The sequence below is a fragment of the Saccostrea echinata genome, unplaced genomic scaffold (assembly GCF_033153115.1).
Source record: "Saccostrea echinata isolate AGI-Se365-2 ecotype Australia unplaced genomic scaffold, CSIRO_AGI_Sech_v1 ptg000054l, whole genome shotgun sequence".
NCBI lineage: Eukaryota > Metazoa > Mollusca > Bivalvia > Ostreida > Ostreidae > Saccostrea > Saccostrea echinata.
This window is the reverse complement of record NW_026889803.1, coordinates 3,376,092-3,399,018: the sequence shown is the minus strand read 5'-3', so window position 1 is coordinate 3,399,018 and position 22,927 is coordinate 3,376,092. Positions and strand designations below refer to the sequence as shown.

The 22,927-nt window shown below is 33.8% G+C and overlaps 2 protein-coding genes across 2 annotated transcripts; both read left to right on the top strand.

Annotated features, from left to right (window-relative positions):
• Positions 1–2,863: 2,863 nt before the first annotated feature.
• LOC133205789 (alkaline phosphatase-like) lies at positions 2,864–9,448 on the top strand. The gene is made up of 10 exons (XM_061341659.1): positions 2,864–2,987; positions 4,502–4,722; positions 4,803–4,977; positions 5,802–5,977; positions 6,366–6,467; positions 6,576–6,678; positions 7,163–7,303; positions 7,450–7,641; positions 7,746–7,877; positions 9,156–9,448. The coding sequence occupies exons 1-10, from the start codon at positions 2,924–2,926 to the stop codon at positions 9,446–9,448; spliced, it is 1,599 nt and encodes a 532-aa protein (XP_061197643.1). The 5' UTR covers positions 2,864–2,923.
• A 719-nt stretch (positions 9,449–10,167) lies between these two features.
• LOC133172371 (alkaline phosphatase-like) lies at positions 10,168–22,799 on the top strand. The gene is made up of 10 exons (XM_061307244.1): positions 10,168–10,370; positions 13,964–14,184; positions 16,317–16,491; positions 16,589–16,758; positions 16,922–17,032; positions 18,695–18,797; positions 19,175–19,315; positions 20,691–20,882; positions 21,015–21,140; positions 22,393–22,799. The coding sequence occupies exons 1-10, from the start codon at positions 10,301–10,303 to the stop codon at positions 22,617–22,619; spliced, it is 1,536 nt and encodes a 511-aa protein (XP_061163228.1). The 5' UTR covers positions 10,168–10,300; the 3' UTR covers positions 22,620–22,799.
• The last annotated feature ends 128 nt before the right edge of the window (positions 22,800–22,927 follow it).

The following is a 22,927-nucleotide window of genomic DNA, read 5'->3' as shown; positions in this document are numbered from 1 at the left end:
CCCCCCCCCCCCTTCAGTACGATATACAAACTGTATATGTTTTAGAATCTTAATGACATAGGATAGGAAATACGATTTAAAACACACAAAACATTAAGTACCCGTTCATGCGAATTGATTAAAGGAACTTGGAAACAGATTTGAAGTTAATATTTTCTAAAATTTTCAGTATGATATTATGACTTACATGTTGATATAGCGTTTTAGACCGATATATCATAAAAGTCCATTTAGATACTTCTTTTATCAGAAAATTATTAAAACTAAGAATTTCAGGACGCGTTTGATTGAGTGACGCTTGTTGTTACATAATATATCATGTAAAACTGAAAGGGGCGGAGGGACAGGGTACCTAGCGCCCCAACTCTAATTAAGAAGTCTTGATAAAACTTATGCTATTTATACAAACTACAATTTTGCGACTGTCGAGTTTCTGAAGGTTTAGGGTTAGAGTGTTCGAGTTAGACTTTGGGTTAAAGTGGTATGGTTTAGACTATTGTTAGGGTCAGTGTTAGGCATCCAAGCACCTTAACAAAGTATAATTTATCCTTAGTATTTAAGGAAAAAAATGTTGTGTATTAATGAAATATATTAAAACTATAGTCCAGAGATGTGAGAATCAAAACAAACTCATCAGAGTTGTCAGTTCGTGTTTAATGATGTGTATTGAGTTAGCAAATCGAACACACCCTGTAAAACGTAAACTACCAGAAATCCAGGCAGTATTATATGAATAGGCGGCACATCCAATGTGACGAATATTTGATATTTTCTTGAAAATGATATTAATGTTGTCCATTTGGACTAATGTAATTAAAGATTTGTTTGAAAATAGCCCCATTGAGTGTAGGTTTGAAACAAATAACTGTGAATTCTAATACATTTGCAATAGATCTGTAATTCACTCGATCTGAACTAAATCCAGAAATATTTCATCTTTACATGTAAGTTCAATTAATTAAAACTCAAGTTATTTTTTGAATAAAAATAGAAATTTAAGATTGTATTCTCGAGCTCTGTCTAGGCCCTCTAAAATTAGCATACATATATAGTCTTTCCGAGATGACACTTTCATCAGTTTAATTGAAGAGAATATCTTTTATCTTACATTACGCAGATTATCAACAGCTTCATTCAAATTTTTCAAAATGGCAAATTTGCAGAGAACTTTTATGAGAAATCAATGCATTTCATTGGTCGATTGTTTCTAAGAACCTGCACTCGGCAAACATTTAAACGGTTGCATGTTTCTAAGAGAAAAAAATATCGACTTATATAATAAGATATATACAAGTGAATGTTTTTTGCAATCTTGTTCGGATGTTCGGCGGTGCAGGTTTTGACCAGAAGTGACTGGATTGTACTCACTTGTTAAAGAATAAAGAATTAAAGGGGGCACCTGGACTTGAAACTTTTTTTCTTAGAATTTTACATTACAGAATTATGTACAAAATGGTTTTCTAAACTTAAAAAACAGTTTTTATTTGAAACCAAACCCAAAATTGTTGGAGGAATGGCGTTTTGAAAAAAAATTCTTTTTTTTTTCTCAAAATTTTGTAACTATGAAAACATTATTAAAAAGAATTATTAGCCTTTGTTTAGGTTGTGCACTTAGTTTTAAAGAAATCAGACCAAGCCTTAGGGAGTACCATTTGTGAAAAAAAGATAATCCAATTTCAGTAACAATTGCAACCTGAAATTATTCAACGAAATTAAACCGATATAATATTACAGTAATATATCTGTTTTTAGTAACCACAGTAATAGCTGCAGAACTGTAGCTCTCTGGTTGAGAAAATTTGGACAGACAAACCAGAGAAATTCGCCTTCCGACGTCCATGTAGGGGTTTTACTAAAGTAACACGCCTTGAACACTGTTGAAAGGTAAATAAAGTATCAGGAATAGGAGTAAAATATATGGTTAATTAATAGTTATCATGATTTAAACGGGGGAACGCACATTATACAAGAAATAACACCCGAAGCGAGGGACAAAAAAGCGTCGCTGTAAATCGAAGGTTTTTACAATGCTTGGATCTGTAGCTCTCTGGTTTGTCCGTCCGATTTTTTTTCAACCAGAGAGCTGCAGTTCTGCAGCTACCACGGTAACAGTGCTCGTCGAAAAAAATTATTGTATCCTAGTGTGGTCTACTTGTGACCCAAATTTTATCGAAATCAAAACAAAACTATAAGAATACTGTGATTTTGAAAGGATTTCACAAGAGAATCTAATTTTAGTAACCATTGTCACTATATATATGTTCGTCGAAATCATAAAACAGTACATGTATACAGAATTATATGGACTTAGATATAGTTCATGCTTTTATACCAGATTTGTAATGATGTAGGTGGAGTAGCGTTTTGAAAGAATTTCATTTTTTGTAACCATGACAACACCTTCGACGAAAATATAGACCGATATACAGATTGAGTTATTCCTAGTATAGTCTATTTAAGTACCAAGTACGTGTTATTGAAATTAATCTTATCAAAAAACTGTCGGAGGAGTAGCCTTTTGAAAAATAAGGTGTATGGACAAATAGACAGACAGACAATGGACATTCCTCAACTGCGTAAGATTTTCTGGTATTTGACCAGAGCTTAAAATCATATTGCCCACTAGATCGCGTTTCACAAATGTTCACATGCGTCTTTCACTCGTGACAAACAGGTAAATTAAATACTATGATTTGCTCCGTTGAATAAATAAACTGAGTAAATATTGACACAAATCCCTAACTTGTTAAAAAAACTATGACGTTTTTTAACGTAGTAGTTGTTTAAGAATTCGGTACAATAGACACCATTATCTAGTCAATAGAGTTTTGTGACCTATTGTTATCGGAGGAGTTTGGTGCTAATTTCTAGGACCTCGACCAACAACAAACCGGACAGTGACCTGGTAAAACATCGTACAGGCATGATTCTGGTCAGGGTGTGTTTGTTCTGTATTTTTATTCAGTTTGGAGTTCCCCAAAACGAAGGTAAGCAATCAATTCGTGGACAACCTCCGGAACAATCAGTATATATAGTCATTTTGTATCGACAAGTGATGATTACCGGTGTGTTATTATGTTATGTAATGTTATGTAATGGATGCAAACTTCATAATTTTAAAATTCTTATATCATTGGACCATGGCATGCATTTGATTATAATACATCTACATTCAAAAGTTGGCACCTTCATGGTGATCTACTTCATAAACTGAAAAGAGAAAAAATATGTGCTGAGCAAACTATAAGTTTGCATCTTCTTTCCATGTTTTTTTTTTCAAACTCTTAATTAAAATATCCAATATCTCTTGAAAATCCCTTTTAGCTCCCCCCTTTGAACGCCTTTTTTTCTATATAAGCCCCAAAAGAAGCCGATAAAAATATAACACATCTGATTAAATCCAAAAAGCTTAATATTTACGGTCCACTCACCCACTCATGATTTGACGATCGAATGCAACGATCAAAAAGTTTTGTCCTGGATACAATTGTAGGATAAGCATGTACGGGAGAGAAGAATTTTTTTTAAAAATGATAAAACAGTATGACTCTCTCTCTCTCTCTCTATATATATATTCCTGGAAGGAGGGAGGGGCGTAAAAATGTTCATAAGTATCGTCCGACATGTGTTAAAGTTAAATCGAGACTTTTTACATACATTAATATTTTGGAGAATAGTATGATATGTACTGTTTTGTAGATTGAATATTCTATCGTTAAATTGAATTTGTCCCGACCATCGCAAGACAGATTGCTCCAACCATTTTCGTGTTCAGGAGTAAAGGGCATATTCATTGGCACTCTAAATACTTAAAAAAAAGGAAATATATTTGATATTGCATGATCACTGTGCATGCACATTGCATCAGATTTGCTGGACGACCGGGGTCGTTAGACAATCTAAGCGATATGTAAGGCCTATACAGAGGGAGACAATTTAGCCCACAATTGTCATGTAAGTGACAACAGCTGTCTTTTGCGCTCTTTTAAGTACATTCACAATTTTATTCAATGGATTTACTTAACAAATGAAATGTTAGACATTTTTGTATGGAAGCGCATAAAGATACGAATGCAGATATTGAAATGTACAGTATTTCATAACAATTGTTATAACATGTCTTAGCCCGAGTCATGCAAGACATTGTAAAGACGCTGTAAAATCGCAAATTTTCGTGGGGTCAGTTTTTTTTTTTATAATTAGAGAAAAAATACTGGTTCATGGAGATTTGATTACATAGAAATCGCTTATCACCTTATACACACCAACCAAAAAAAATTTAACTTCTTCCGTAATATAACGGAATATAGTATAAAATTCTTGAAACAAAAGAAAAAATATTATGCATTCCTTATATTGAACATATGATTTTCCAGGGTGGTGGAAAAAGCAGAATTCACTATAATACACATTATATATATCAAACAATACATCACCCAAAGCATGACTTATGTGATATCAATGATTATTTTTTTTACATAAAATAAATTGACATTTTCAGAACCCAGCCATTGGCTTAGATTGGCAGAGGATGAACTGGAAACCGCGCTAAAAAGAACAACAAACACAAACAGAGCGAAAAATGTGATATTGTTTATTGGAGACGGTATGGGTCTGACCACTGTCACCGCAGCCCGGATATACAAAGGTCAACTGAACGGGCAGCCGGGGGAGGAGAGTGTCCTGGAGTTCGAAAAGTTTCCAAATGTCGGCTTATCTAAAGTAAGATAGTGATCTTTATATACCGACTAATAAAATTAAATAGCTTGATACTCTATTATATACTTCTTCTTTTATAATAGACATACCTCCCCGACAGACAAGTGGCGGATTCAGCCGCCACCGCCACAGCGATGCTGACCGGTGTAAAGACAAACTGGTACAATGTGGGGGTGACGGGGGAAGCCAAATTTGGGGACTGTAATTTTCCTAAAGAAGCCGAGATAGACACCATTTTTCGCCAGTCAGAAATGGAAGGTGAGTCAAAAAAAATGTGTCTTTTAGTGTTTTGTTAAATCTGTAAACACGTACTTTACCACTAAGTGGCGAAGTGCTTATTCCCAAGTTGGACTTTACCCTGATAAACACAAAAAACCCATTCCATATAATAATATATTAATACTTTTTTTTGTTCTTCACTCATTTTAGACTCGCCTCTCATTTCAATCATGTCCGTCGCCTGCGTGGCGCAGTAATAAGAGCGCCTGCTCTAGAGTCGCGGAGTAAGGAGTTGATCCTTACGTCGCGGATTCGAATCCCACTGCGGGGAGTGGAGACTGGTCCTTCGGATGAGACCGTATAAACCGAAGTCCCGTGTTGCAGTAGGTGCTGGCACGAAAAAGATCCCTCACTACTCAATTGCCTTGAGTGCCGATAATATAGGTAAAAATTTGTAGCCCTCCATCGGCAAGTGGTGGCGTCTCCATATGAGTAAAAAATTCTCGAAAGGGTCGTTAAACAACAAACAATCAATCATGCCCACTGAAATCACGTGATCACGTGTTTCCGCGGATTAAATGTATGAATAAAATTGGCAAAAATATATATGCCTGTTCATGTATATATTTCTTTTGTCCACTACGTCTGTAGTACATGTGTTCCCGTCCGTATGGAAATTTAAATTAGATTACCAGGACCATATTTAAGGAAATTCTTAAAATGCATTTCGAACGCGATGCTACTGGCGAACATAAAAGTGAGAGCCTATATTAGAAATACAACAGCTAAATTGTATACTTCACATGGACACGATCTGACAGTTCAACATTTGATATATTGATATATATTGTTTAATATCTTAGGAAAATCTACTGGAATTGTTACAACTTCTAGAATAACGCACGCCACGCCCGCTGCAGCTTACGCCAAAGTCCCACAGCGTTATTGGGAGACGGACGCAGACTTAATATGGTACAACGTGACGGGACGCTGTACAGATATAGCACGACAACTAATATACAACAACAATGAAATTGACGTAAGCCAAGATTTCAAAACAACTTTAGTCATTATTTTATAATCCAAAGTCACAGATACTTGAGGACAGCCCCCCTAACCCTAACCCCCCATCCGATAAAGACCCCGGACCTTTTCGATTTTTCTCATAAATTATCTTTCAATGACATATTTGTTTTTTGTTTTTGTTTTTGTTTTTTGGATAATTTTTCGAATTGATAGCATGGATTATATATCTCAAACATGTCATCGAAAGATAATTTATGAGAGAAAAAAATCAAAATGCCCAGGGGTCTTTATCGGGGGGTGGGGTGGGGGGTCCTGTCCTCAAGTACCTGTGGTCAAAGTACCATACTATCTAATTGTTCGATTCATTTCATGAATAAAAGAAAGTTGGCATCTTTGTTTAGGTGATATTTGGAGGCGGTAGACGAGCATTTTTCCCTAGTACAACGAAAGACCCAGAAACAAACTCTAGCAATCTGCGAAAAGACGGGATTAATTTAATTCGGGTATTTAGTATATTGATGCACTAGTGAGAATTATTATTGATGAAAATAAATAGTTACCTTAAAAGTAGATAAATCACATACATAAATCAAAATAACTTGAGTCTCCAGGAATGGAAGACCATTATGGAAGATACAGGGCAGAGTTATATGTATGTGGAGAACACAGAAGAGTTCCAGTCTATCGACCCTTCTGCCACAGATAAAGTTCTGGGTTTGTTATGTATTCATATTTGTGGGAGATATTGATATCATATCAGTATATTATTTAATTCAAGAGGGATTTCTCTTTACACAAAATGATCACTTCACATATGAACATGTACTTTTTCTTGCATGAATCACTGCATGGTAAAATGTACAATCTGCTCCCCTTTCTAAAGGGAGAACTGAGATGAATGGCTCGAAAAGGAATGTATTTTGTAGTGAATAAGGAACAAAGACTTCTTGTATATATAGAAATTTAATTTAAAACTAGTTAAAAGATGATTTCACACAGTAAAAATAATCATAAAAGAAAAAGAAAATGCACCTGTACAGTTTCCAAATTTCGTTCCACACAAGCGCTTTCTGGATTTAACAATCCATCTTCACCTGAATCCAGAAAGCGCTTATTTGGAATGAAATTTGGAAACTGCATTTTCTTTTATGATTATAGATATTTATATAGATATTTATTTATATAATGTATGAAATAGGATTGTTCGATAGAAGCAATTTGCCGTACGAACCAAACCGGAATAAAGGGCCGGATGGAGACCCCTCTCTTCCAGAAATGACGAAAAAGGCCATCGAAATCTTGCAGAAGAACGAGAATGGGTTCTTTTTATTAATTGAAAGTAAGTTTATCAAATTGTTTTGATTTTTTAGAATATAAGATACTTGGTTAAAGACATCATATAGTTATTTTGCGCATACAAAAGCGGCTAGATTGACTGTTTTTTGTTTCTATCCCATATTAATGTGGATTTTTTTTTATGTTCAGGTGCCAGAATCGATCATGGACATCATGATAACAAAGCTAAGCTTGCTCTTATGGAGACTCTTATGTTGGAAAAGTCTGTAAAAGTGGCAACGGAAATGACCAGTGTAGAGGACACACTTATCATTGTGACAGCCGACCACTCTCACGTGTTCAACATCGCGGGATATCCAAAACGAGGCAATGATATCCTAGGTAATAAAAAAAAAGAAATAAAATTCTTAATTATCTCTCAGGAATTTTAATTTATTTTCATTATTGCGAGTAGTAAATCGAAAACAGTGTGTATAATTCTGCAGGTGTTGTTGAGCCCATTCCGAGAGCTTGGTATCCTACAGACAACAAAGCCTTCACCACCCTAATGTATGCTAATGGACCTGGTGGTATCTTACCCAACAAATCAAGACATGACCCCAAAAAAGTTGACACAAGTTAGTTAAATTCATTTCAACTCAAGAAAAAAACAGAATTAATTTATACACAACCATTAACATTTTGTTAATGGTGTCTTTTGCATATACAAATTTAGACTTTTAATGATACTGAACGTCACCATTCAGAGCTTGGAGTTTTATTATGAGGAATACAGGATTTGTTATCAAATAAAAAGAAACTTTGATGATCTCTGACCGACCAGGATGATCTTTTCAAAGTGAGTTCATTCCAATTTAAAGTGAGTTGATCGGGGGGGGGGGGGGTGCAGTGGAAATTATGACCTTACAATAGAAATATTCTGTTCAGCCTAAAAACAAACGCTTATTAAAGTCATTATGGCCTTACTGTTCTTCATCGGCAGATTTTTTCGAATCCCAATATATTTGTATGAAAATTAGTATCACTTATTGTGGCCCAACCCTACTCCAGGGGCTCTTTATTTAAAAAAAAAAACTTGAATCTACACTTCCTTATGATGCTTCCATATGACTTATCTTGGCGTTTTTTTTTCTATGTAAAACTTTGATCATCCATTGTGGCCCCTCCCTACAAACGGGAGTCATGATCTGAAGAAAACTGAATCTTCACTATCTGAGGATGTTTCCATATATTTATGACTAATCATGACTTTGCTGCTCTTTAGAACAGATTTTTTTCTTTTCTGTACGTCAAAGTTTTGCGATTGTGGCTGCACTCTAGCCCCAGGGATTTGAGCAAATTTGAATCTACGCTACCTGAGGTTGTTTACATATGACTGCATGGTCATAGCTTTGCTGTTCATGAGAAGATTTTTCCTCTAGATTCCTATGTAAAATTTGGCCCCACCCTACCTCTGGCTCGGGGGTCATGATTTGCACAAATTTGAATATACACTGTTAGGGGCCCAGTGTTTCTTGAAAAGATTTTCTAAATGACCCACCCAATTTTCACTATTTCTAAATCATCTTTCCTTGAAAGAGGGTGTGGCACTTCATTTGAACTTTGAATCCCCTTCACTCAAAAATACTCTGTTCCAAGTTTAGTTGAAATTGGCCTAGTGGCTCTGGAGAAGAAGACGAAATTGTGAATTGTTTAAGACGACGACAACGGACAAATTTCGATCACAAAAGCTCACTTGAGCCTTTGGCTTAATCCTTAATTATTTAATCTATTGATTTTGGTTTGATCATTCAGGTATTGATTAACCTCAGAATATGTCGTAGTTTTTGTTGTTTATTTTCAATCTTGTAAAAACTCTTGATTTACAATATTATAAAACTTGGTATATTTTACAGCTGCTGATAACTACGTTCAGACAAGCGCCGTGCATTTGAAGGTGGAGACACACGGAGGCGAGGATGTCCCAGTCTATGCAAGCGGTCCCTGGTCCCACCTTATACACGGCGTGCACGAGCAACATTACATCTATCACGTGATGTCACTAGCTTCATGTGTGGGTACACAAAAGACAAAGTGTTCAAAATCTATAAATGCTGGAAAGACTTACAAAACGAATTCCACCAAAATATTGAGTATAGTGACAGTTTTATTTATGTTTTTAACTCATTATGATATGATCGTAGAATGAAAAGACGTTTAATTTTACATGTATATGATGACCTAAAATCTTTTTATGTTTAAATGTAATGAATTTACAAGTATAAAATGCGGTGCATTTCTTTTCTTTTTATTTGGAAAGGGGGGAGTTACAGGATACGTTAAGGGTTCAGCAGTTTCATAGATTCACTAATACTAAGACCGCTAAAAAAATAAGAAAGAAAGAAAAAAGAAAAAAAATCAATGAAATATATCTCAAAAGTCTTTTTTTATTTGAGATTTCAAGCTTGTCAGAGCTCCTTGATCATTAGTATGCATGTGCTGGTAACTCATAGTCACTTGTGTAAAGAAGCTGTCGTCGGTCTTATCCCCCTTTTTTGAATTTGATTTTTTCCTTGCATATATTTTCTCATAAATTAATAGATTTGCACTGGTTTATTGCTAAAATAGTGGCAGACAGTGAATTCAAGATTTACAAAACATGTTATATGTTATTTACATGTACATGTATATCAAATCGTGTAGTTTATGATACTCTCTTTACATTCGTGTTTAGCTTAATGTGGCTATTTTGTACAAAAGGTATTCTAAAAGGGATACCATGTTTTAGCATAAGATTTGTAATTTTGTAACGAGATCATTTCATTTTATAAGAATTTTATATAAGAATTGATGAATAAATTTCAATATAGCGAAAATATGCGAATGTTTTTTTCTTAGGAAGTTACGTCAGTAGTGTGTGACTGACTTCGTTTACAAATTGTCCGACGTTTGGTAATGTAGACAATTGGGCGTGTCTAAAATAGTTCTAATTAATGCAGCACGTAGATACAATTTTTAGCGTAAGGATGAATTACCTTTGAGTGTTGAAGAAACTGTCAAAATGGACCTTTTACTGTATCTGTGTCTTGTTTTAGTGAGTTTGCAGGTTTCAGACGGAACACATCGTCAAGGTATGTGTATTATTAACACAACCTTCATAATACAGGTATTTAAAACAGAGAATTAGATATTCGTCTCTTTAGATTCAATCAAAATGATATATGCTGGTTTTAAAATTTAGATTATATAATCATTATATTTGTCGTGACTAAAAATTATTACTACGTAGACAAGTTTATAAATAAAGGCATGTGTAAGCTTGAGAATTATCAATTTAAACCCGTTCATTTGTACAGTTTTAATTGTAAAATTTCCTGTAGTCAATCCAATCTGAAAACAAAAAACATTGAATGTACTGTATTGCAAATTGTGATCAAAATATTTAATAAGAGTTCTTAAAAAATTGTAAAGGTGTTAGGGAGCAGGGGAAATATGACAAGTCGATATGGTATGATACACTCTAAATTAATGACAGCGAATTTATGCCCAACAGCGCCATGTAACTAGAACAATAAGAAAAGTATTTCATTAATAAAACAAATGCCACATTGTGTTGCTGACATTCACATAAATCTGTTAACCTCGCTTTTCCCGTTTTTGCACATTGAAGCAGTCACTATACCAATATAATATTAAAACATAAACTCAGTATATATCAATTATAACAAAACATTGAATATTTATATATCTACTTAAATGTACTAAAATGTAATTGTACTTCCAATTTTTTTTATTGCCTATTTTGTTTTTAATAAGTACACGTTTCACGCACTGTTTAAAATAGACACATAACTGCTTATTTTTATTTGATGAAGAACGCAGTGTATGTTTGTGAAATATAATGATTAAAATGCACATGATTATAAACGTGAGACTATGTTCTTTAAAAAGAAAATTTGCTGCATTTTTTATTAGATTCGGTTCCTGTTGAAAGACGTACTGTCCCTCGTAATCAAAATCTGCAATAAAACTATACTGTGAACAGGTGCAAGTCCAGTATATGATGATTAATTAACAGAAATGTCTAAGAAAGACGGCAATCTGCAAATAAAGGGGATAGGGTCTCATGCGGTAATTTTGGTCTTAATTAATTAGATGCTAGTATATACGCACAATGGGACGGGAATCCGGGAGCGAATCAAGGAGTCAATTTGTGTGTTGGGGGGTGGGGGGGGTGGGGGGGGGGTTAGAAAAGTTAAATTATAACAAAAGAAACTAACAATAGTTATGGTATATATGAGTTTGAAAACATAAGTTTTATCAAGGCTTTTTACAATTTTTTCTTCGTCACTCGGTTGTATCAGATTTTCACATATGATTCCTAATATTAAATCGTAGCCTTGAAATCATATTCATAATCATTACGAACATTAAAAAAAAATACCAAAAACAAACAAACAAAACAAAACAAACGAAACAAGACCACAGCAATAAAAATATGAAAATTCTCCTGATAAAGAAAAATGAAAATTTATTGAATTCTAAATACACCTGGCCTCAAGACCATAAAATGAGAACAGAATAAAGTCAAAATTTTGATTTTGAATATCGAGTTTTATTTAACATATATGCTTAAAAATGTGCAGATTTATATTATATTCAAGTTTAAATATGAGATAAAAATTTTGTTTCATTATCAAAATTATTTCAAAAGTTATACTGATTTGAAATTTTGACTTTAGTCAGTTCTCAGTTTATGGTCTTGGGGCCTGAGATGTACTTTACAAAAGTACACCAATGTTCCCAAATTAAGTAGTTCTCAAAAAAAAAAATGCACTGTCTCTGTTCTGAAATAAAAGAAAAAAAACATGTTCTCTATCATAATTACCTTTTTTAAATTACGGTATATTGTTTGGAACGCTCTCAGTGCTTTTGTGCATTTTTCAGTGTAAACTGTTTGGAAAGACATCAGGTGGTGTCTGTGAATCGGCACACAATTAATGAAAAGGCATCAAAACTAGTCTTCTCCCAGCATGGCATGTCAAACGTTGCAATATTCCATCTTTTCCATTTGCATTGTATTATTTTCCATTTGTATTGTATAACTTTTATTTGTATTGTATAATTTTCCATGTGTGTTGTATAATTTTCCAATTTTCCATTTGTATTCTATAATTTGTCATTTGTATTGTAATTTTTTTATTTGTATTCTATAATTCTCTATTTGTATTGTATAATTTTTATTTGAATTGTATACTTTTTACCTATATTGTATAATTTTTGTTTGTATTCTATAATTTTCCATATGTATTATATAGTTTTCCATTTGTATTGTATAATTTTCCATTTGTATAATTTCTCTTTTGTATTGTATACTTTTCCATTTGTATTGTAAAATTATACAATACAAATGGAAATTTATAGAATACAAATGGAAAATTAAACAATACAGATGAAAAATTATATAATACAAACAAAAATTATACAAATGGAAAATTATACAATACAAATGAAAAAATATACAATTCAAATGAAAAATTATAGAATACAAATAAAAATTATACAATACAAATGAAAATTATACAATACAAATAAACATTATACAATACAAATGGAAAATTATACAATGCAAATGGAAAATTATACAATATAAATGGAAAATTATACAATATAAATGGAAAAGATCGAATATTGCTATGTTTGACATGCCATATCCCAGGATTCCTTGCACTATGCGAAAAATACAAATCCACGGATAATTTACGATTTAGCGTTTTGCACATTTGCACTTATTTTGTGATTCTGTAACCTATTTCTTTTCTATTGTTAAAGTGGCAGTAGAATCAAATTGCAATTCAAAAAACCTTGTAGGATACTATATGTTACACAATGTACCAATCAAATTGCAATTAAATGGAAAAAAAACTTGTAAGATACTATATGTTACACAATGTACCAATCAAATTGCAATTAAAAAAAAACCTTATAGGATACTAGATGTTACCCAATGCACCAATCAAATTGCAATTAAAAAAAACTTGTAGGATACTATATGTTACACAATGTACCAATGAGTCAGTCCAACTTAATGTTCCTTGTGATGATTCTACAAGTCATTTGCCACCTTATTGAGGAACATTTTCCCCCTCGGAAATTTAGATCAGATATCGACTGTGTTGTAAATCTTGAACCATGGAAGGGGGGGAGGGGGTCGTAAAAATTTTTCGTTCTTTTAAAAGCTGTAGAAATACAACGATATACGCGTACTGACAGGTACACGTAGCTAAATTCTGAAATAATTTTGAATTTCAAAGTAGCACTTAAAACTCCAACGTTACGCTGGAAGAGAACAGCGGATTCTTGGGCTATATGTTTTTGACAAACATTTGTGTTAATTAAATAGTACAGATTAAATACAGCATTGTTAGATACTAAAGACTTAAAGACAGTAATTGTTAGATACTTACTATTTGTAAATACATGTATTTTCATGATGGGGAGAAACAAATTCAGAAATACATCAAGTTGATCAATCTTATAAACGGCTCAGCTTTGTCTTGTCTTCTATTATGCGATTGAAGAATCTGATATATTTCTATAGTCGTTCAGCTACGTACATGTACGTAAGAAGTAATAATAGATCGATTAACTAGTATAATTTTCATTTTTTTTTGTAACAACACCCCTCCTCCCAAATTTTATTTCTAAACCTTTGAAATTGTAGGAAAACCTGATTGGTTTGGACATGCGCAACGGGAGCTCCATGAAGCGCTTATTCGTAATTATAACACCAACAAGGCCAAAAATGTCATCCTTTTTATCGGGGACGGTATGGGTATGTCCACGGTTACAGCGGCGCGGATTCTGAGGGGACAGTTAAATGGCAGTCCCGGCGAAGAAAATCTTCTGGAGTTTGAAAAGTTCCCCCATGTTGGTCTAGCAAAGGTATTCAGTGTAATTGCAGGATTTTTCTTCATCTGCAAGAAGTAACATTTTGTTTTGCTTTATGTTTGCCTGATTTTTGTAAGGTTCATCGTCCCTCTCAGTCATACAAAATTTCGCTTTCACACTAATGATTTTCCAAAAGAAACCTAATTTATAATTAAAGTGCACAGAATTTCAACACACCTTGCGGGTCAAAATTTGAATTTAAATGGCCTTTTAACTTGACATTTTTATAAAGGAATAATACTGAGAGTTATCTTTCTTATCAGAGGGTCGATGGACCTTAAATCCATGATTTTAGGTACATGGTACATGTATATCGAAAATATAAAATCACTGCATGTATTTTTCTCCGCCATAAATATGGCTGGGGCATAAAGTGTTTGTCCTGTTTATCTTCAGTTCTTCGTCTGTCTGTCCGTCACTCTTGGCGTTGATCTCAGGTTTAAAGAGACTGTTGACAATCTTTTTATTAAAGTATGTACACTGACCATGATCTTCCGTAATACGTTCTATTTCCACTATGGAAGAGTTATACTTCTTAGTGCGCTCTTTTGTGAAAAAGTCGGAAAATGTACAAATCTCGCGGGATTTCTGGGACAAACGTAACATAAAAATGTAAACAATATGTTGAATGTCGATGAACAAATCCTAAGAAAATGCAAATGAAATATTTTATTGTTGTGAACTTTATATACATCAAGAGTAGGAATGACAACGATATCAAATTATATCTATTGTTGATCGTATGTATCTATTCATCGTATGGTACCTCTAAATACAACACACATGCCTCGGAAATGTCGTATTTTTTAATTAATGGATGATAAATTTAGGGTTGTCCCTTTCTTACATATGTCTTTTAGTTCTTCTATTCTTTAATTGGAATGACAAATACATTTAACATTTAGAATTGGATTGAGATTGGCATGTTTTGTATTATCCGCAACGCCATGCTGTCCCAGTCAGACGACCAAACGCGCCTCTAATTTTGAAGAGTTCACTAATGGAAATAGAACGTATTCGTATAGCCTTCACCACTCTATTCCTTATTTTGCACCTGGTTCATTTTTAAAGAAACTATTCATGAATATCAAATTTCGTACACTGACACATACTGTTGAAAGCTACTCAACTATATTTTTTTTTTAATTTTTTGACATTGACCTTTGTATAATTTTGGTCTTACTATTCCTCATTATACATTTAGCTTAGTTTTTAAGAAACTAAGAAATTTTTGTTATACCCCATTTTGAATATATACGGAGATATACTAGTAGTGTTTTTAGGTCTGTCTTCCGTCTGTCCATCCTTCCGTCCGTCCGTCACACTTTGCGATTAGCTCAGTTTCAAAGAAACTTCTCAAGATATTTTTAATTCAGATTCATACACTAATACATAGTGGTAAGAGGTAGGCAACTTTGGCATAAGTTTCTACTGTGGAATCATTTAAATTCGTGGGGGTCAATGTTCGTGGGCAAGCAACATTTTATTTGTTCGTGGGGATGTAATTTCGTGGGCAGCTCGTTTATTTGGTAGATTTCATTAATCAGTACGTTGACAAAAAAATTGTTCTTGGGGATGTAAATTCGTGGATAAGGGTGACCCACGAAATCCACGAACATTGATCCCCACGAACAATGATGATTCCACAGTAACCTTGACCTTCCCAACCACCTTGACCCCACTATTCCTCAGTTTGCATTTATCTTAGTTTCAAAGAAATTGTTTATGATATTTTCATCAAATTTCATACAAAGATACAAATTGATGAAAGCTGTTCAGCTGCTCAACAAGAGAGAAAATTTGAAACCACTTAAACTTAAAAGCTTCATTCAATTGTTATACTGCATACTATGCTATAAAACACAATTGCTGTATTTAAGGCATTGATTCTGTTTATGAAAAAAAAACCCCGAAATTATTCCTCCGTTCAACACATTTAACAATAAGACGAGAGAAGCAAGGGAAACTTCATTTTATATTGCAATACAAGTGTGCCTTGGACGTGGCATTCATGTCCTATGGATATATTTTTAGTGGTTGGTATTTCATTTTAGAACTATTCAAGCAAATTTCGGTGATTTGTCAATAAACAGAAAATGGAATTAACTTCACTTACTTTACACAAGGTATATTCCAGCGACAGACAGACGCCAGATTCAGCAGCCACTGCAACTGCGCTACTATGTGGGGTCAAGACAAACTCTCAGCTGATTGGATTAGACGATTCGGCAGTAGTCGGAAACTGCACTAGTCAATTTGGCGCCGAAATCAATTGCATGAATGATTGGTTTGAAGAACAAGGTATATTTTCATGTAATTACAGTTTTTTTCGTTTTATTTCACAATGTTGATCCTTGATTGCCAAAAAACCCCATTCTCCAACCAATTTATTGTTTAGGTAGATCCATGGGTATTGTCACCAATACAAAGTTAACACATGCTACTCCTGCGGCTGGATATGCGCACGCAGCCAGTCGTGTTTGGGAAGGCGATGTTCATATGCAAGGAGTTCCTGGTGGCTGCAAGGATATTGCTCACCAACTGGTCTACAACAACTCAAATATACAAGTTAGCTTCTGTTGTCAAATGAATGCAAAACAAAAATCTTTATTACCTAGAAAATTGTAGGAATTGTACATTAAAGTGGACATGGTAGATTTAATTCTATTTGTTTAGGTCCTATTTGGTAGAACCTCTGGAATATTTCATTAAAGTAGACGTTTCTGTTTAGGTGTTGTTCGGCGGAGGAAGACAATATTTTATTAGAAACAGACAACAAGACCCCCAGTATGGTGACGCATTTATTTCATTTCAAAGACAAGACGATCTGGATCTCATTGAGGTATAAATAGGAATGCTCTTTGTATCAGTTACCTGTAGATTGACTGGAAAACAGATGATTGGTAGAAAATAATGCGCTGATGAGAAGTGCAAACTTAAGGTGCCAATGATCTGTCAAAATAGCAGAAATATATATATATATATCTTTCGTTCGCTTTTGTGAGATCAGTATGAAACTATAGATACCGAGACGGTGACAGACGACATAAGGGTAAAGGGCAGTTGTTATTGACTGTAATCGGAGAGCATTTTACACAGAAACCTGTTTTGACCTTGACCTTTTACCTGGAAACTTTCATTAAGGTCATTGCACATCCATTACCTACGGTCACTCTATCGGAGAAAAATAAGCCGGAATATGTCAAGGAGAAAGAAGATATAAGCCGTTCAAGTTATATCGGAAGGGCAGACATACGGACAGACAGAATGATCACTATTGGATCCCTTAGAAAGAGCTTACTAACGGGTAACTCATAGAATCATAAAAGCTTTTTAGATTTGTGAAGTGAATACCGAGAACTTCCATGTACGTAATTTCTTTTTTCTTTTAAAGTTTTATGTGTTGAAAAAAAATGTTTACAAGGCTGTGCTTACCATGCTTAGAGACAAACTAAATTAAATAAATTTTAGATCATATATGTTCATCTATATCTGACGTTGACGAATTTGTATATTACGCAGCTATGTTAAGGCTGTCCGAAGGCTTAATATGCATTAGATATATACTATTTTATTTTGAGTCATGTTTTGATTTCAATTTGTAATCTATGTATACATACACAGTTAAGTTGTAAAGAGAGTTGAATAAGGTATTATAAAAAAGGAATTCTGTGATGTCACATGACTGTTTTGATCACGTGACGGACACATACATTTTCTTAAATATTGCTCAAAAATCGCATCGGCACAAGTGAAAAACAAAATTATTGTGAACGGCTTGTTACATAAATCAATTAAACGTATTCTTACGTATATATAAAGTGCTGGGGGCAAGTCTGAATTTTATTTCTTAAGAAAGTATTTCACGAGAAATTCAACTTACCCACATACAAGGGGTCATTTTCCACTCTTCATCGCAATTTATACAAAATGGGATAAATTACATACAATCCCCCAGCAAAATTCAGTTAGAGGTCATATTTTTCTAGTAGATTCACACAGAATATCTTCAATTAATCCTTATTATTCACTTGTGCCAGTCTAATATATACACGATTTATAAATTCTCACTCTGTCTACAGACGCGTAAGGGGGAGCGTTTCACATTTTTTTTTTTGTAATTGTTTGAATACGAACATGTTAGACAAGAAAAAAGAATAACGATATTATACTGCAAATAATCACCATCATAACAGCCTTAAAACAACAATCCAGATACATGAACTAAACATCAAGGTAAAAAAATTCTACATGTGATGTGAAAGGGATGTAAAAGTTATGACACTTTCCCCGTCATGTCTGCTCAAATTTGCAGTGACTTGACGTCATATGCCATTATGACGTCATATCTAGGTAGTTCAGAGAAGTTACTGCGGTTGGTACATTGTGACATTCTTCGGACAGCCTTATCCTAGCCGCGTAGGCTTTTCCGTGTAAACCAGGAATGGGATAGCAAAGCTTTGTTTCCAATATTTTTATTTATATTTCCATCAATACTTTTCAGATCTGGGGAAGAGACAAAAAGTGGAGAAGATACACTCCTAAATACGCCTGGAACAAGCAGCAGTTTGACGCCATTGACCCAGACCAAACAGACTTCGCGTTAGGTATAGAGGACAGGCACTTGTTTCTGTAATAAAAGTAATATTATTATAAACTTTTATTACAAAAACAAGTACCTGTGGTACAGTGAATGAAGTTCTATATGATTAAAAAAAAAAAGAACTACAATACGTAATAAAGAAAAGAAAAAAAGAAAGCCAGAAAAAGAATTCATTCTACCGGGTTTCAAGGAAACATTGGAGTACCCGGTAAACTCAGTATATGTCTGTACTGAAGACGACGTTATTGGGAAAAGGGAATCTTTCCAGGTTACTGAAAAGTCCTCATGAACTGTATATTCACCTACAGCTTGAATAAGACAACTCTTTTCTGCTTAATTATGAGGTGAAACGTAAAAATGTATGAGACCATAAAATTTCAGGTTTATTTAATCCACAACATATGCAGTATGAACTGGAGAGAGACAAGGGCCCAAATGGTGAACCCTCACTGGCCGAAATGACGGACAAAGCTATCAAAATACTACGTCATAATGACAGGGGTTTCTTTCTTATGGTGGAAGGTATGCTAAAAAAATAATTTTGCCAGTGTACTTTTACAGGTTAAAGAGCTTTAATTAGTTTTGGCTGCTGTGATAGAAAATTTTCGTGAAAATAAATCGTGAAATCCCCTCCCCCTCCCCCAAGTGAACAGATCCCACTATTATTCAACGATACAATCAAGGATATTTACCAAAATAAATGAAAGTGGTCATCATTGCATGGAAAGAAATACGATTGCAAGACGACCACCACGTTCATTTGGCCAGTCGTAATATTCATCTGGCTGTATCGGTGTTTTACAGTGACGTGAACTGAGCCCTCCCCCTCCCCCGAAAGACTGCGTGGTTTTATATATAGTCTCCCTTACCTCCAAACAACAATAGTGAGGCTTTCCCCTTATATGTTGGGATTTTATTTATATGGTTGATTTATATCTTTGCATCATTAGCCATTCTATTACATAGTTGCCTTACTAATATCAAAATTTGTTTACTTATTTATTCATTTGCAACCCACAACGACAGACGTAATATCCGCTCACGCTTGTTCTGTCGAAATCATTTGTTTTTGTGGTAGAACTCAATGTTTAATCAATAGAAAGAAAAATAAAAAATGATCTAAAAAACAACACATTTCCATCACACTAAAATATACATTTTGATTTTGAATTTGGATTTTGAATAATGAAAATAAAGAAATTTTATGCTTACTTGGAAAATTTATTTCTGAAAATGGTAAAAGAACCAATGTATAAATACATCTGTCACCATGTACATGCATGCTTTTTCTCTAATTTTACTTTTTCCCTGAAATATATTACAATTTTAAAGGGAAAAAAACCCCATACAAATGTATAAATACATGTATGAACATGTTGTAGCATAACAAATTTGTATTGTCTTGGGATCAATGACAATAATTTGGACACTTGACACTGGTATTGTCTATGATTATTAACGCTGAATACAATGTTATATAACTGTTTATGTAACTGTTTATATATATATTTATTTATGTATTGTGCATTTATATATGTGGAAATGCCTCTCGGGGCCCTTGATTGGTAAATAAAATATCTTGTATCTTGTATACAAACATTAACTACATTTTTTTCTGCAGAAATTGAAAAAGTCTGTCAAATTTCGCTCTAAATTATCTCCATTTGAAAAGCAGTTATGCATTCTTTGGTAATTTCGCACTTTAAAATGTTTACAACTGACAGAGAGGAGAGAGATAGAGAGAGATGGCATGTATAGGAAAGCCTGAGTTGACATGCATCTGTTTCTTTTAAAAATATCATTATTGACATAATTACTTTCTTTGCTTTGTATCATACTAATCTTTATTCGGTATTTTTCTTAGTTCTTGCTAAGTTTTGTCTTTTGTCACTTTAAGGAGGGCGGATAGATCATGGACACCACAATAATACAGCAAAAAGAGCTCTCTATGAAACCTTGGCATTTGAGGATGCAGTGAAAACAGCATTAAAATTGACAAATTCTAGTGAAACCCTTATAGTTGTAACCGCTGACCATTCTCATGTATTTAATATTGGAGGGCATTCATATCGTGGAAATGATATACTTGGTAAGAGAGTTGGTGTGTAAATTTGTGAAAGCATAGTTTCTTAGAACATTAATTGAGCAAGTTATTTCATGTAAACGTCTCAAGGACTTAATGATTCTTAATTTAATAATTAATAATTCAATTTTTGGCCAGGTGTCGTAAACCCTATCGCTCCTGAAGAGCTGCCCGTGGATGGCAATGCCTGGACAACACTAAGTTATGGTAATGGACCCGGGTATGACTGGGGCTTCCGAAAAGACCCAAATTCCATTGATACAAGTAAGAAATATCTCATTCTCGAAAAACAAAAGATAAGAATCAGTGAAGAGTAGCATACTCAAGTCAAAATATATACATTTGAAGACCGATTCGTTTTTGCAAAAGCGGGGAACAATAAAAATTTATATACTACTATAGTTTCTCAGTATATTTGAAGACCGATTTACGCAAGATACCCAATGCTGATGTTACTCATCTAGAATTATATAAGTGATTAAATGACATTAAATCTCATTTCACAAAAACTTTAACCTTGGTCATAGCGTTTGCAAGAGAAAAGATAGGGCTTTCATATTTCACGTGTACATTGTGACCTTTCCAATTATACTATGATTTTTGACCCTATGACCTTGAAGTTTGACCTTCTTTTAAAACAATTAAACATAACTTCAACCTTGGTCAGAACTTTTGAATGAGAAGAGAAAGGGCTTTCATATTTCACATGTACATTGCCTGTGACAAGACCTTATCAAATATACTATGATTTTTGACCCCATGACTTAAAGTTTGACCTAATGTTCAAAAATGGTATCATTGCTGCTAACTTTTAAAGAAGAGAAGATAGGGCATTCATATTTGAAATGTGCACTACTGTGAAAAGACATTTCCAAACGTACTATGGTTTTTAGCACCTTGACATTAAAGTTTGACATAATTTTCAAAAATTTTAATATTGTTGATAACTTTTGAATGAGAGAAGATTGGGGCATTTGTATTTGACATGTACATTACCTGTGCCAAGACCTTTTCAATTTACTATGAATTTTAAACCCTTTGACCCTGAAGCTTGACCTAATTTTCAAAAAATCTAACATTGCTGATTACTTTTGAATGAGAGATTATGTTTTATACTTGACATGTGCATTATTTCCAAATGTACTCTGGTTTTTAACCTTATGACTTTGACCTTATAGTTTAACCTAGTCTTTTATTAATTCAAAAATTTATATCTTTATTGTACGATTGACAGACAAGACAGGGCACGCAAACATTTACACAATATGCCATGAGTAATTGTATCCCAACCACTAAGACACTGAAAGGGAGGACCACAATTCTTTGAATTTGCTTGTTGGCCTTACATCAAAAGTTTAAAAAACTGTCTTCATTTAACCTATGATTTTTATCAAGGATGAAGCTAAGCAAACAAACTAAAAATATATTCATAATCTTGCCTGAATAATATCTCAACTTTCATGTATACATATCAATGCCTACATGGAGTTCTTGTCATGTATATTTTATATTACAGCACACAATGACTACAGACAAGTAAGTGCTGTTCCCTTGTTGTACGAGACACATAGTGGTGAAGATGTCCCAGTATATGCAAATGGACCAATGGCACACCTGTTTGATGGCGTCCATGAACAACACTTTCTTGCTCACGCCATGGCATATGCAGCCTGTGTTGGCATTAATAAACAACACTGCATACAACATGCTCAAACCAAACCAGTTTTTACCCCAATGACATAAATTTCATGTCTGCATAAAAAAAATTAAATCCTGGTGATGTGTCCATCCACTGCTGTTTTTATATTCAAGACTGTTGCAAAGATTTTATACCATCTATCTAATAATTATGATTAATAATTATACATCTGCATTTTTCTGTTTGTACAAAATCATCCAAACACAAGTTAAGAAATACTCTGATCAACTAGTTGTCTTGATTCAACCACATAAATCAATGAGATTGAAGATTATCTAAAGAAGGGCCCTTTTGAAAGGGAAATGATAATGACATCATGTTTATTCATGGACTAAAAAAAGACATTGTTCTT

What these genes read in the sequence shown, in the direction of transcription:
- LOC133205789 (XM_061341659.1), top strand. Translation starts at nt 2,924, where the DNA reads ATGATTCTGGTCAGGGTGTGTTTGTTCTGTATTTTTATTCAGTTTGGA. An exon ending in GTTCTTTTTATTAATTGAAA is followed by an intron (nt 7,304 to 7,449) that starts GTAAGTTTATCA and finishes TTTTATGTTCAG; the next exon opens with GTGCCAGAATCGATCATGGA. An exon ending in CCCCAAAAAAGTTGACACAA is followed by an intron (nt 7,878 to 9,155) that starts GTTAGTTAAATT and finishes TATATTTTACAG; the next exon opens with CTGCTGATAACTACGTTCAG.
- LOC133172371 (XM_061307244.1), top strand. Translation starts at nt 10,301, where the DNA reads ATGGACCTTTTACTGTATCTGTGTCTTGTTTTAGTGAGTTTGCAGGTT. An exon ending in ACGATCTGGATCTCATTGAG is followed by an intron (nt 17,033 to 18,694) that starts GTATAAATAGGA and finishes AATACTTTTCAG; the next exon opens with ATCTGGGGAAGAGACAAAAA. An exon ending in CCAAACAGACTTCGCGTTAG is followed by an intron (nt 18,798 to 19,174) that starts GTATAGAGGACA and finishes ATAAAATTTCAG; the next exon opens with GTTTATTTAATCCACAACAT.